The 16,910-nt window shown below is 31.4% G+C and overlaps 1 protein-coding gene across 1 annotated transcript in view; it reads left to right on the top strand.

Annotated features, from left to right (window-relative positions):
- Window positions 1-16,910, top strand: part of TRDN (triadin) — a 304,890-nt gene that overhangs the window by 217,422 nt on the left and 70,558 nt on the right. Inside the window, exon 21 of the mRNA XM_045843665.1 lies at window positions 5,080-5,127. Within this exon, the coding sequence (XP_045699621.1) occupies window positions 5,080-5,127 (48 nt within the window). The remainder of the gene's footprint in view (window positions 1-5,079; window positions 5,128-16,910) is intronic.

Raw genomic sequence — 16,910 nt, 5'->3', positions numbered from 1 at the left:
TTAGTTCAATTACAAGTTAGTTTTTGAAAAATTGAAGAAATGCAGCTGTTCAAGCTCAATGGGATTCCAGTCACCTGGAGAGAGTTCAAGTGAAACATATGGCCTTAGGTGGCTGGAGCTCAAACAAATGAGACTTTGACTAGTAGAACTTACATGAACAATGTTCATTTGTGAAAGAATAACATCAAAGTGAAAAATGTATTCCTTGGAATACTCACTTGGAAACATTTTTCTTTAAGAAACATATTAGGAAGTTTGGGTTAGCAAAGGACTGTGCGGGGAATTGACTGTAGGAGTATGGGGATGTGGAAGGGGAGAGCAATGGGGAGAAGGCAGGACAACTGTAACTGAACAACAATAAAAAAGGAACATATTAGGAAGTTTGGAATTTAAGTTTTCAAAGCTGTTTCTCTTGTTGAATCAGAAGCAACTAATTATGTGAATATTGGAGACAGTTTTAAGAATGTTTTAAGAACATTAATATACATTAAAAATAATCAGCAAGATGAAAAGTTGTACATATTCCCATTTAGGAATAAACTGTAACAGTTCTGAAATTCTTGACTCTATTTTACAAATAGACAGAAATTAAATGAGTAATGTATCCAATGTCTTTGGAAGTATCTTAAGAGACAATTTAACCTATTCTCAGTATATACTCACATGCACACACACATAAACCTATAAACTATTTCAATGACAAGGTTGTGGTCATCAAATCATTGGGTTTCTCAACTAGACAATTATTAATAATATTCAAAAGAGAATTTTCAGAGGAGTGGCACAAGTAAAAGCTAAAGGATGACAAATTGATTGAGGGAACCAAGTAACAGATGCAAGGAAGTTGCAGGGAATAAAAGCAGAAGTAGAAAAGCAGCTTGGTGTTCCTGTTTAATCCATATCCATCTCTTTCTTAGTTTTAGAGGTAAGCGTTTGTCCTTCTTTTCAAGATCAGCTGTTCCATTTGTGTCTTCGTTCATCACCATCCATGCTGTTTTGTGGCATGGATTTGTGGCATCATCCTTTTTGGTATTGGCTTTGTTCCTCATTTTGGAAATATTATCATCAGCTTCAAAATTACTTTTTCTGCATTCCTATTGCTCTATAATTTTCTTTCCTCCACAGGTTAGTCAGTCTTCTGAATGCTGGGGAGCCAATGTCCTTTCTCACTTTCCATGAAGATGAGGTTTCTATCCCACCTCTGGCATCCATGCTCTTGCTAATGCTGATGACATTGTCATCACTAAACCAATGAAACCATTCTAGTCTCCACATTACTAGATTTCTCAGTTGAATTTACCTATTTGTCTTTTCTCTCAGCCTCTCCACTTTTGGTTTATCATGCCAACATAGTCTCCTGGTTCTTCCTGTATTCTCTGGCATTTATTTCTGACTTCTTTGTGTGTTTTTTTTCATCTTGCTGCACCTTAATTATTGATGTTCCCAGAATCCATTATGAATGCTCTGAATTTCTTATTCTACAATCTCTCTTTGTGCGATATGTCACTCTCATGGTTGAAGATCTGTCCTTTTACCCTAAACATTCCCAATTCTGTGTTGTCATTTCAGAACTTCATGAAATGTTTTTTCCCAGAAAATTTCAGCTACTTTGTTTTCTTCATATTAGTTGGGATCCCTGAAGGAGTGCAATACACGTCTACTTTTTTTTTTTTAAGTAAACCCCTCCAAATGTAGAGAAAAGAAAATCTCTTCCCTAGCACTGTGGGAGGTTGCAGTGACCTTGTGGTTTTGAAAGAAAAATTGATTAAGGTCTTTTGATTTGAAGCAGTTGGAAAATCCACTTGGATGAACTATTTATTGCTAACATTTATTGTCCATAGAATTGGGCTTGATGAATTTTACATCAGGACCAGAAATAAAAGGATCATTATTTTATGCAAAGTGTCTTCTTTTTTATGTAAATATTTGACATTTTCAGTGACCTTTTCTGAGTAACAGAAAGCAGCACTGGAGGAGACTAGCCTCTTCTACGTGATGTGAGTTGAGTGCAAGGCCTTGTGCACAAATAATTAAAAACAAACCTTAGTGTTTATGTGTAAGTCACATTCCGGTAATTTTCTGAGAGACATTTACTCTTCAGAAGATTAAAATAAAACAGTTGAAAAATGCATATTTTCTGCACATTATTAATAATGTGTTTTATCAATAGAAAAATTATGAATAAAACTATATACCCAAGATCTATTATAATTGCAGATCTTCAGTGTTCTATTTCCATGTTGACTTGAGAGAGAGCATTAGTAGAAGAGACTAACATAACACCCATCTCAGTAACTCCTTACTAAGCATACATATTAAAATTTAACTCTTTAGTTTGGAATTCAAGGCCTTCTGCAATTGGCCTAATCTTCTATTTTTAGATTATTTAATACCTTTTCTGTGGGAACCATCAAACCAATGTATGATGAAAAACATTGCTTTGGAACTTGGGATTTAACTAAACAATGTTTAGAGTGAAATTTATATCCTTTAAAAATATTCATTAGGAAAAAAGGCCCTCTGTACCTCCTCCTTGGAGAAGTATCTGTTCAGGTTTTTTCCATTTTTCAACTGGGTTGCTTGTTTTCCTAGAATGGAGTTGTGTGAGTTCTTTGTATATTTTGGAGAGATCTCACCAATAAGTGGAACCTAATCAACAAAACAAACAAGCAAGCAAATATAACCAGAGACACTGAAACAAAGAACAAACTGACAGTAACCAGAGGAGAGGTTGGAGGGGATAATGAATGGGGAGAAAACAGGGGAAGGGTCATCAAGGAATAGGTATAAAAGACACAAGGACAAAGACAAAGGGGATAGGATCAAGGGTGGGAGGTGGGGAGGGGTGGGGTGGAGGGATTTGTCGGGAGAAAATGGAGACAATTGTACTTGAACAACAATAAAATAAATAGATAAATGATAAAAGTAAGGAAAAAAGCTAAAATTCAAGTATTAAAGAATCCAATAAATTCTTAAATATATGAAGCATAACATCAAAAGCAATTAGAAATTTTAAATTTAAGAAAAAAGCTAATAGAAATTAAATTGTACAACAGAGAAAGCAACAAAATAAAAGTTAGATTCTCTATAAAAACTAATAAAATTGATAGACCTTTATGAAAAATTATTAAGAAAAAGAGGGAAGGCATAAAACATCAACATCAGAAGATAAACAATTAAAGATCCTACAGATAATAAAATATAAACATTTTTAATGACTTTGAAAATTTTAATTACATTGATATTTTGAATCAATAATTATAATTGTTCACCAAAGAAAATGTTAGCCAGATGGCTTTAGCCACGATTTTTTTCAAAACTTTAAGAAAAAAATTAACAATCTGCACCAAACCCTCCAGATATAGATGAGAAATATTTACTCATTTTAACCTTAATATCAAAACCTACCAGGAACTGAAAAGAAAAGAAAATATACAGGTTAACTTCTCTTGTGAACATGAAAGCATAGACCTGAGCAGATCAAGTCTGATATATGTATGAAAGATAAAACACAAGCAAGAGGGTTTTATTTCAGGAATGCAATTTCAAAAAATTAGTCAATGTAATTAACCAGAATAATAAAACAGGAACAAATAAATGCATCATAGTAGATGCATTTGATATAATACATCACTAGAGTAGTAAAGATCTTCCTTTAGCAAATATCATACTTAGTGGAAAAAAAGTGGAAAGATTTTCTCCTGAGAATGAAGACAAAAATGTATGCTATCACCACCTATTACACAGTGTACTGGATATTGCAGCCGTGGAGTAAGGTGAGAAGGAGAAATAATAGGCACAAGAATAGAAAAGTAAGAATGAAACTCATTGCTCACAGATGAAATTATCACTTGAAAAATTCAAAAGAATGTACAGATGAACTCTTATAACTAATGAGTGAATTTAACAAGTTTTCCATAAAAAAGCACCATTCTCTCTCTCTGGTTCTTCACATTAACTTTTTGTAACAAATTATAGAAATGATCCCTGAAAGTAGAGGCTTCACTTTAACTTTTTGGAAAGATCATGGCCACTTACCCCGTAGACATGTTTTAATGCTCTGATTGTGTCTTTGGAATATGTTTCTTAGGAATACTATTTAATATGTTCTCTATATCCTGCATTTCATTAAACTGAAAGCTAAATCTTTGACTTACCATGATTTTAGTTGTTTTGTCAAGAATATTTCAGAGGTTATACTATATACATCACAGATGTATATAGTATACATCTGTGTACATTAGGAAGTACAGAATGTCTAGATGTCCTGTTATGAATGAATGGTTCTAAGTTTTATCAGTGGCTTAGATTGGTACATTTCTTCATTCAAAGTTGCGTTTTTCACCCTGGCAACTCAGTGTCATGGTACTTGGCTGTAATTACCATATTCAGTTCCCCACTCATCTTTTATCTAAAAGTTGTTAGTAGCCTCTGAATATCTTTACTTAGATCAATTTCAGTGCACTACACATTCTGTGTGAATTATTCTTATTATTTTGATGTGTAAATAGGCAAATAGTGAATATTCTACTGGGGCAAATTAGTATCAGAGAAAGCATAGGTCAGAGGAAAGAGCACCTAAATGATAATTTTGTTTCCCTTTTGATTACTGGTGATTTGGGATGACTTTCTTTAATTTTAAATACATCTCATGTAGACTACACTGTCCTTTCAGTAGCTTAAGCTATATTAAGTTTGAATTTAAAAGAGCATCTAGTTGGCATTTTAAAGACACTAAATAACTCCAGCAATAACCTGTAATGCAAGTCGATTAATCATTGTCCTGTCAAGTAGAATTCTTTGTAGAACATATTTATCACAGTACAATATAGAGGAGTGAAGTAGAAAACAGTTGTGAAAAACTAGTCAAAAAAAGGCAAGTGATTTTTTCTCTAATTCTATAAGATTACATTTCAAATGGGTTTCAGTTGGATTATTGAGAAATAAGAAATGTTCAAAAGCTTTGAAATAGCTTGTTTAAGTGAAAATATTGGTATTGAATAGGTTAAAATGCTTTTTTTGAGCAGAAGCAGCATTTCCGTGAGGAACTTTTTTTTAATCCTTATCTCTGCTTTGCAGCTGTACCTGGAAAGAAGGAAGAGAAAACAACCAAGACAGTGGAGCAAGGTAAAAAAAAATGAAGGAGTTTGACATTATCTTCTTTAGAAAGACAACAACATGAGGAGGACAGCACTGGACTCAGACAGGCGGAAGACAATAACCTTTAAATCTATTGCTCTCTGTCACTGTCCTCGCATGTTTTTCTGTGCCAGGGAGAAGGTGAGGCAGCAATCTGGGTTTTGTTCTTTTGTATAACTAAACTTTGAATATAAGTTTAGAACGGGAAAACTCCGCAGTCTGCTTAATTACATCGGGAACAATGCTGAAGATTTGGGGGAATAAGGGAATGATCCAGGGCAACTGGTAGATATTTTTAAGTTTGAATTGTGGTTTTAGCAACATCTGACCAAAAATAGTTTAAAAAATAAACATGAACAAATTCCATTTATGCAAAAACAATTTCTATCGCTTGAAAAGTAATATGTAAAAATTTTAAAAAAGGAAAAAGCAACAACAAAAGTAAGTTACTTGAGTTTATATTCTGACTTCAGCAACTGATTCTCCCAAGAGATCTGAAATTTAAAGTTTATATGTCATAATGCTACAAATAATGCATTTTTATTTTTATTTATGCAGCTATATAATACAGATATCACTCCAGAATATGTTTGGGAAAATGCTACAGCACACTAGAGCTAAAACATTTAAAATGATGTTAGGTCTTTTGTTAGAGGTCTCAGTGCTATCAATTTAATTGTTGCCAGCCCATTTTTGGCATTTTATATATTCTAATATCATACTATTTATTATTTAATATAATAAAATCAGACCTAGCAATAATTTTGTCAAGAAAAATGTCAAAATAATTTCTCCTCTTAAATTTGAGATGCAATTACATTTCCATTATTAGAAATTTTGAAATATTCTTCAATTCCTCACATTTTAGATAAGTAAACTAAGGTTAAAGATTCCATTAAGTTAAGGTTAAGGATTCAGTTAAGACAATTAGTAAAAGATTTATTTCTTTGGGCTTTTCTAAGTAAAAATCACATTGAAAAAGGTTTCAAATTCATTTTGGTTCCAGTCTACTGGAACTTTAGAGTTCAGTAGACTGTTTTTGTCAACTTCTTTTGAAGTGAATGTTTTAGTGTCTGAAATATTAAGTAGAGGAGTAGGAGTACTGGATCCTAATTTCACTTGTTCACTTGGCAAGCTTCTGAGCCTAAATTTCTTCTTTAAAAATGAGGGTAACTATACCTGACCTGCTTACCTGTCAAGACATAAAACCAAAAGAAGAAAACATAAGTGAAAGAATATGAAAAATTATAAATTCCTTGATAAACATATAGTATTTACTGAAGCATTTTTCTTATAAAATCAGCTTTATTATAGTGAGATAAACTGTCAATTACTTTGATTTCACTAAGCTTCATACTTTTCTCCTATGTAGTATAAAGGTATTGATTATTCATTTTTATGGCTTTTATAGATTTCCTTGATAGCCACCACATATTAGATTGATTAGAATATTTAATGGTTACACTAATAATAGTACCTAAAAGGTATCTAAAGTAAGCACAAGTTGTTTATTTCCTCTTACCTTCATGTGGGTGTTAGTTTTATTAATTCTATAATGTTTCCTCAAGTTGACAGGAGACTGAAGGTGGCTTTTAGAGATATAAACCTACTACTTTAGAAGATTTTGTATTTCATTTTTTAATTAACAATACACTTTATCTTATGAAGACCTTAAGCTCTTGGCTTATGTAAAAAATCCAAGAGGTGATTTCAATGGCTTTCTTATATTGATTTAGTATATCATTTCAGTTTTAAATATTGTAAAGCAATGGCTTCATAATTTTCAACTATAAAAGTCATAAAAATGGAGTATTTGAATAACTTGCATATTTTGTGATGGACTATGACTAGTAATTGATATGAAAATATATATTTTGTGATTTTAATAAAGCAGAGAGTTTATGTGAGAATAAATCAGTGGCATCTTGTAGATTTCATCATAGAGTTCTAATATTTATTCATAAGATGATGCTTTGAGACTGTTATGTACTTTTTTAATTTAGTTTTTAGTTATCTTCCAAATTATGCATAACCTCAAACTAGTTCATAGTACATTGAAGTACAATTAAATACTTTATAAAGAGTTATTTTTTATTCATTTAAGTTTTAATTAATGGAGTTGTACAAGGAAAAACACTTTAAAATTTTTATAACTCTTTATGGAAGTCAAATATACTTCAGGATCTATGTAAAGTTGTATATATTGAACTTCTGGACTTTGCACTATAATTTGGGAAACTTGGGAAATATTAATTAAACTACACTGTATAGGAAATTTGGATATTAAAAGATGACATGAGTTTTGTGTTAATGTAACTTTGCAAACTCAAGTTATATCATAGGTAGAAATTTGGTTAATCTAATTTCTGCAAAAGTCCAAAATTGTAATTCTGTCTAAATAATGATGAATCATGTGTTTTTGTTATTATTCTTATAAAGATCATAAATTGGCTAGAATACAGTTTTGGGCATTAAGAAACTCTTTATAAATCCCTTCACGTTAAGGTGCATGCACATGCACACACACACAGCCATACACATACACCATTAACTATTCTCCTGTTTAGAAAGCAGTTACTTAGAAGCCGCAGGAGAAACAAATATTTTCCACTATAAATGTTACTCATTTTAGGGTGAGAACTGAGGACTGCTAAAGATAAAACACATGTTATTGTATGAGAATTCATCTTTATGTATTTGTATATTATGTCTAGAAAAAGTATATCACCTTTCATTAAGCTCAGTTTATTCATTTGTTGATAATTTCTCAGATATAGTGTGTATTTGCCTCCTTCATATTCCTTTCCAGGATCAACCTGCCTCCCTAAATCCCATTTTCCTCTCTTTTTTTCAATACAACTTTTTCTGAGAAGAAAAGTTTGAATAACATTTGCTAGTTGCTAGCCAGGGGAGCAAAACAGTCACTGTAAAGAAGCATCCAGGGTCTCACTACTTACTGAGGCAAGGGAGGAGGCCAGTCGGAACAATCAACTTTAAAGACCTGAGTGATAGATTGGAGTCCCAGAATCTCCTTGATTTTAATACGCTTTCTTTCAAAGTGACTTAAGTTCAACAGTGAAAAAGTGAAATAAATAGTGATAAATTAAATTATTCTCAAATCATCTTTCCTCTTATTCATACCTGTGTATGACATCATTTAAGTTCTTCTTTGAAAGTCAGTTCTGAGAGCTTACAAATAGTGCTGCCATACAGTAAGTATTTAATGAATATTTATGGGGTAAATGAAAATATAGAGGAACTGCAGAAGAAAGAAATATTAGGTTATCCAGACTTTAGTGAGCTGTACCTCCATAAATACTGTGCACCTCAGACAATATTTTAGTAAATCAAAATGTGATTTCCAATAGGGGAGGTTGCCAAATATTTCAGAAACAAGATGATAAATGATTAAATCCTCCAAATACTCCCACTTGAAAGTAGAAGTAGTAAAAATTAATACACATGCATCATTAATTAATTATACCATTAATGTGGTATTTATAGATAATGCTCTTATATAAATAAAACTGTATATGTAGTCATCTGGTTAAAGATGTTGAAAATATCAAAATGTAGTAATTGTAATGATCATATTAAAACTATTTTTTAAAACAAAGTGGAAGAGAAAATAAAACAATTGTCAATGAGGACAATGTATGAGTTTACAGATTGAAACTTTAAGCCTTATCTTTGCTTTTCCTACTTAAACAATTTGGAAGAAGAATTAAACTATCTGTTATTCCTCCCAAATATCAAAATTGTCTATTCCACAAAGTTTTTAAGTAGCATGTTCCTTAGAATATAGAAGCTATTCCTTCTTTAAGGGAAGGCCTGTCTAGAAGGGCTTTTATCTCTAAGATGCTAGAGAAAAACACACTTTAAAACTTGAGAACTTACTGATACTTCATTATCCCAAAACTAAACTAAAAGTTTTATTACAGAAATATTAAGTATACTTTTCCATCCCCTTAATAAAAAATCATTTAAAAATACAATTAAGTATAAACAGGGCAAAAATGTTTATGAAAAATATTAAATAGAATTGAGTGCTTATTAACCCCCCAAATAAATTTGAACTAAATTAGTTATCACTTTATAAAGGGTAAAATTGAAAAATGTGGATCATAAATGTATTAAATGCAGTTTATTTCCTGTAATAAAAACAGCATTTTTGTCTTAAATTAAGAAATGTTTCTAAATTCATAAATTTGCTGATTTGTGTTCACCTGAAGGGTTCCTGTCTTTTGTTGCCTCTGATGCTATTTTGTAAACAGTGCAACCCTACATAATTGTATTAGTGTTTTAAATTGTCACAGCAACAGGTGAAGCTCAAGTACTATTACATGATTTGTAAATTCGTCCTCATCTACCTTTTCAGATTCTCCTATTCTTTGTATCTGCACTGGTCTATGTAGAATCTGTGATGTGTATCTATTGCAGTTTTAGCTCATACTTTTACATGGATGTTAATAATATCTAAGAGTAATGATTTCCCTAAAGGGAACTTATTTATTTAAATGATGAATGTTTATATTTAATGGTGTGTCAGTATTATTTTAAAAAGGAAAACAATTTTACAATTAAGATTAATGGAGTAATACTGAACACTTAGTTAACACAAATTGTATTAAATTATTTGTTTGAATCGTGATTATAAAAAAACCTATTTGCACATGTGGACTAAGTCATACTGTTGACTCTCAATAAATGTTAAATGATAATAACAACTTATTATTGATTTCTGTGAATTCTAAATTTCTAAACAATAGCTTGTACTTTGGTTGTTTAATATTTATTGAGCGCCCACAACAGACTAGGCGCTGGGGATTGGGTGTGAAGAGCATGGAGCTGGCTTCAGAGAGAAGATGGTCTGCATACGGAACCCATGCAACACATGCGAAAATGAGTATACACTGCTTATTTATATATTTTATATATTTTCAAGAGAACTTCTTACTATTCTCCACTGTCTCACTTGCTCACATAACACACTTCACTTCTTACTCTTACTTATTTAATACTTTATTTATTTATTTATTTAATAGTTATTTTATCCCATGCATGGGAAATTTCTTCCTAGTCTCTTCTTTCTCACATGTTTCTCCCCACGCTCCTAATTCCTAGTAGAGACAATTCTAAATCCTATGTCTCACAGCAAAGCAACATAACCCCCCAAAGTCTGTATTTTTACATTGATCTGCAGGGTGCTCCCTCCCACCATGCAACATTTGGTCCATTTAATTCAAACCTTTATTAATAGGAAGGTCATTCAATGTTAAAGAGAACCTCAGCCCAGTAAAGGAGCAATGTGTGCCAGTGATGCTGATAAGATTTGGAAGTGATGCAATGAGATGTACAATCATGTTGTACAATTATCTCAAAAGTAGACAGTTCTTTGTTATTAATGATAACTTGATTGCTCTTGTTTTATGCAAAATATGCCCCAGGCAAGTACAAGTCACACAGAGAGATCATTGTAATGCCCGAATTCTTGTTTCTGTGAAAATATCCCGCCTCTGTCTAATGTGACCTCTTTTTCCTTTTGTTACTTAGAGACTCTGGGCATTTTATGGGGGTGGGAGGAAGCATTCTAAATCAATAAGATTGCCTCAGGAACCTCACGCTGTACTTCACACTGGGATCACCATTCCTACCATCAAATTTACCTTACCAATTCTCAGGTCAGAGGAATTAGATGACAGGTGGGCGAAATTAAGCTACCTTGTATTTTCAGGACAGACAACACACCGAGGACCAATGTGTCACTCCTACTCTTCCCGCAGTCCACCCCTTCCATGATTCATCAAAGTATTTTCTTAATGGAAACTTTACCCATCTTTACAGTTCTTAAATGCAACAAACATTTTTTTTACATCAAAAGTGTGTTCTTGTTTTATTTATCTTATAATTCTTTTAAAAATTGTTTTATTTTTGTTCAAGTACGGTTGTCTGCATTTACTCCACACCACTCCCCCCACAGCCCCAGCCATCCCCACCTCTTATAATTCTTAAACTTTGTTTTGATTTAACTTCCAACAGTTTTGACACAAAGCTAATAGAATGAGTTAAAACCACTTCTTAAAGCTCAGTCAAATCTAATTGTAAATAGGAAGTTGTCATGTGATCTCTGAACTTAATGATAATGCAACTCAGATGTCTTTGCAATGCTTTATATAATTCAATAATTTTTAATAGTGTAAAGTGTGTGTTCTTGATTTTGTCTACATCTTAGTATTAGGCTGATGGTTCTTTAACACAGACTTAAATCTATAGTAGACCATTTTCCTTCTCTTCATAATGAAAATTTCTTACAAATCCTACTTTTCCTCTTATAAAATGTTGCCCACCATCAACAAATTTTGGAATATAAATATAATTTTAACTATATAATATAGACAATTGAAGATTAAAGTTTTCTTCTTTAAAGATAAAAATATACTTTCTTTCTTCCTTTGACATGTGACATTACATTATGTCAAAGGCTGTGGAAATGCATTTTAGCATTTACTATACGATACACCAAGAAAACACCTCCTCACAATCTCAAGAACATAGGTGTTAATTATGTCTCTTTATTCTCTAATATTTACTTTCACTCCTGCTATTATTCTGAAGCCATATTTGGGTTTGTTCTCCATTGACTCTTAGAAATTTTTGTTAGAAAGTATATTATAAGCACAAGTATAAATGTTATATTGCAAAGCTGAGTGGCCAGAACAAAGACTGTTTTCTGAGAAATTTTTTAATTGACATTTTTCTTTCACTTATAAATTGATTGTCTACTAAAGGCCTGTTTAGGAAAAAATAAAAATGATTTGGCATTCACTATATTGAATTAAAGTACCTAAAATTAATTATGATGCCATATTCTAGAACAAATTAATAGAGTCTGAGCTTCATTCTCTAGAAATCTAATTGCAGAAATCATGTGAAATAATCAGCCCTACATAAAAATGCACTGTTGCTTTCATATCATTGTAAATAAAATGACAGATTTTAGGTCAAGTAATTTCAGAAATTAACATGAAAATCATATCAACATTATGCATAAAATTTACTTGCACCTTATTAACTATTGCTCCAAATTCTTCATAGAATGATTATTACATGCCAGTTGAAATATAGCTCTTAAAAAAACTGAGAATTCAGTTCATATCCTCCCTTAGAATTATGAAATGGCAAAGTGTAAATTAAAGATTACATCACTATTAACTTGCAAAGTTAGTTTCCGTTGATTTTTATGAGAAAGAAAGCTATTTGGTCACATAACCCTACAGAACATCTATATTCTGATTAAGGGTCTTGGCAAAGAAAACCCTGGTGAAAAATTTTTAACTTGGAGGTAGCATTTATATTTTTGGCTCTGAAAAATATAACTGATGAGAGCCAACAATGGTTAGAAATATTGACTTGTTTAAACAACAGTTTATAGAGCTTTTTCAAAATAAAACTTAGGGCGTGGTCTAACCCTTCCAGGAATTTACTCTGTGATGTTAGTTTAGTTACTTGCCTTGCAAAGCCTCTTTCATAAGCCAAGATTATTTGACTAAGCAATCTCCAGAGGATTTTTCAATTATAATGTTGTCTAATTCTCACTTGTAATAAATGTATCCAATGCCTGCGACATTTCTACTTTGCCTCAAATACTAGAGTATAGACTAATTTTTTTTATTATAAGTACATTCTGTACAAAAGTATAATCAGGAAAGTAAGATTCAGATTCTAAAATGAAAATATTTTAAATATTACATAAATCTACTTAATAAATTATAATATTTGTGGTATTTGTTTTACTTAAATTTTAAAATATATACTTTAATTACATTTAAAATTCAAAAACCACATCTCTGGAGCAAAGCATACTATTGGATGTTCATTTAAGTAACAAAGATTCTCTAAACATTAATTTAGTAATAAGAATCACTAATAATGGCACACAGGGCATAGAGCTTATGCTCACAGCAGCCACAGAAAAGAAAATATAAAAAAAATAAAACTAGGTGTTGTCTTTGGAGACAGAAAGATGTGGATAACACAACTGTAGGTAACTGGTAGTTTCAATTTGGACTATCTCCAAACAAAATGACAATGACTTTCTATGTATTGTCACTCAATTAAGTATGGGTCATATTCCCTTATGAGCAAAATTTTCTTAAATTTTCTTAAGTTTCTTTGCCAAGACTCTTAATTGACACATTGACAGAAAAAAATATTTAGCCATAGAGTCTAAAGACCACTTACCCCTGGAAGGATGTAAGCTTAATAATACAGGAGGCTGCTTCAGGTTCCTTCACCACCTTGGCCCCCTGCTTCTCACCCATTTTGTTTATCCAGCAATCCAGCCACATGAATTTCACACTCCATGGTTTACGCATGCAGTATCTTAGGGTAAATTTCTTTTCAATTTTCTTTGATGGAAAACTTTGTATTCAATTTTAGAATACACCACAAGTGCCAGTGCTTTTGTAAGATCTTTTCTCATTGCATCAGTTAGAGTTCAGCAATTCTTCTGCTATAGTCCCAGAGTCCTTGGTATCTGTCTTTATCATTCTATATGCATGCATTCTAGCAAAGACTGGACTTCATGCAACAACCTTGTCCTTCCAGCCCCAAGCACAAATGAGACATTGAATAAATATTTATTGAATAGATCAAGTTTATCTTTTTAAAAGACAGGAAGGACAGTGTCTAGATTATTGAAAGGGCATTAGCTTTTGTTTTACCCCAGTCAAAACTTTTTTGAGAGTCTCAGATTTTCTTTGACACATATTTTTCCATCAGAAAGTTTAAAATACACTTAGAGAGATTTCTACAAAAGTTCACAGAAACCTAAAATATTAGCAATTTAAATCAAAGAATGTACAAAAAGTATACATTATAGCCAAGTTGGTTCAACATTTGAAAATAAATTAATGTCATCTATCACATCAACAAGCTAAAGAAAGGGCAAATAAAACTATGAAAACTATATCAACTGATACAAACTGTCATTTGACAAAATCTAACACCCATTCACAATAAAATCTTTTAACAAACTAGGAAAAGAGAGGAACTTTTTCTCCCTGATAAAAAAACCTTCCACAAAAAAACCTATAACGAGCATCATATTTAATGAAGAGAAACTAGATACTTCCCCACTAAGATAAAGAATAAGGGAAGGATGTCCCTTCTAACTACATTTGTCCACCATTGTACGGGAAGTACTAGTTAACAGAAGAAAAGAAAAGAAAATTATATTAATTGGGGAGAAAGAAATAAAACTGTCTTTGTTCACATACGATATCATTGTCTATGCAGAAAATCCCAAGGAACAAAGAAAAACTTGGAACTAATCGGTGATTATAGCAAGGTTGCAAGATACCATGTTAATATGGAAGTCAACTGTTGTCCTATATAGAAGCAATAAAAAATTGAAATGAACATTAAAATCATAATAAAATTATATTAACTCCAAAAAGAAAATATTTAGATATAAGTATAACAAAGTATGTATACATCTACATGATGAAAGTTATAAAACTCTAGTGAAATAAATAAAATAACTAAATAATTGAGAGATATTCCATGTTCATGGATAGACAGAATCAAAATTGTTAAGATGTCATTTCTTCCCAAATTTATCTGTAGATTTAATGCAATCATAATAAAAATCTCAATGGATATAGGCAAACTGCTTTTAAGGTCTTATGAGGGGAAAAAAGCCCAAAATAGCCAAGACAATATTAAAGGAGAAAAAAAACAAACAAAAAAACAGAAATACTACTGGACTTCAAGACTACAAAGCTACAGCAATTAAGACAGTATGATATTGGTGAAAGAATAGATAAATAGATTGAAGAAACAAAACAGAGACACCAGAAATAGATTTACAAAAATATAGTCAACTTATCTGTGACAGAGGAGAATAAAGTTAAATGGAGAAAGAACAGACTTTTCAACAGGTAGCACCACATTAAAAAAAATTAACTCAAAGTGAATCATAGACAAAAATTTAAACATAAAGCTATAAAACTTCTTGAAGATAACACAAGAGAAAATCTAGGTGGCCTTGGGTTTGGCAATGACTTTTTAGATACAAACCAAAGCCATAATACATGAATAAAAATTGATAAGTTGGACTTTATTAACATTAAAAGTGTTTATCTGCAAAGACAAGACACAAAATGGCAGAAAATACATATACATATCTGATAAGGGCTATTATCCAAAATACACAAATAACTCTTAAAACTGAATCAATAGGAAAATGAACTACCCATTTTCAAAATGGGCAAAGATCTTAACAGATACCTCAGCAAAAAAAAAAGACAGATAGCAAATAAGCATATAAAAAGATGCTCAACATTATACATCATCAGAAAATTGCAAATTAAAACCATAAGATACCAATACCGACCTCCTAGAAAGTTGTCAAAACATTGACAACATCACATGTTGGGAAAGATGTAGAACAACAGAAACTCATGAATTGCTGGAGAAAATGCAAATGGTACAGTCACTTTGGTAGGCAGTTGGGTGGTTTTTTGCAAAAGTCAATCTCTTCTTACCATATGATCCAACAATCATGCTTCTTGGCATTTACCCCATGAGTCAAAAAGTTTTGTCCATTAATGTCCTGCACACAAAGTTTATACCAGCTTCTTCATACTTGCTAAAACTTGTGATCAACAAATATATTTTTCATATAAAAATGAATAAATAAACTCTAGTACATCTATACAATAAAATTTTTATGCAATGCTAAAAACGAACAAGCTTCCATGCCACCAAAAACTTGGAGGAACCTTAAATTCTAAGTGAAAAAAGATAATTTGATGACTCTACCTACATGGCATTCTAGAAAAGGCAAAACTATAGAGATAGCAAAAAGTTTTGTGTTTGACACAGGTTTGGGAACAAAGAGCAACAAATAGGTGGAGCACTGGGAGTTTTTAGAGAAATGAAACTATTCTGTGTTATGCTATAATGGTAGATGTATGTCATTACACATTTGTCAAAAATCCATGGAATGTACAAAACTAAATGTTAACCCTAATGTAAATTGTGCACTGTGGTTAACAATGTTGCATCATTATTGGCTTATTGATTGTAATGAATGGTTAATGTTTACATTAGGGATTTGTAAACAAATATTTAGAAGAAAATATTTTAAAATTTAAGAAATATATGTGCCAAGTTCCTTAGCCCACAGGATAGAGAATGATTAAATTAGGACAAAGTTAAAGATGGCTCTGACCAAGTCATGCTTAATTACAAAGTTAATGGACAATGTCCTGAGTAAAACTAAACCTTACATCTTTTCAGAAATATCCAAATTTAGTATTCAATGAAACACCAATATATATTTTTTCCCTCATGTGAAGTCCAAACAGTATTTTAGACTATTTAGGCAATTGGAGAATGTTTTTCTGTGTATTTATATATATAAAATTTATATTTTGGAGGTTTGAAAAGATATAAAAATGTCATAAAATACTTTTTCTAAAATATCTCTTAATGTCAAAATTATACCCAAATGAACATGAACAATGACAAGTATTGGTAGAACATTCACATATTAATGATTAAAAATGTATGCAATTCCTAAAAATCAAATCACTTCAGGAAATACGGCATCACTTAAAAAAACAATACAGGTGTTATATAATAATTTCAATATTTTTAATGTGTGATGTGATGTATATTAATAATCCTACTCTGGGAAATTACCAGGTACCATTAAACTTATGAATAAACTTTTCTATATGGTTTTTTAAAAATTATTCTTTCCA

The sequence above is a fragment of the Phyllostomus hastatus genome, unplaced genomic scaffold, assembly GCF_019186645.2.
Source record: "Phyllostomus hastatus isolate PE091 unplaced genomic scaffold, TTU_PhHast_1.1 phas_contig_40, whole genome shotgun sequence".
In the NCBI taxonomy this organism is placed as follows: Eukaryota; Metazoa; Chordata; class Mammalia; order Chiroptera; family Phyllostomidae; genus Phyllostomus; species Phyllostomus hastatus.
Note: the sequence above shows the minus strand (reverse complement) of the source record. Positions and strands in the feature narration are given on the sequence as shown.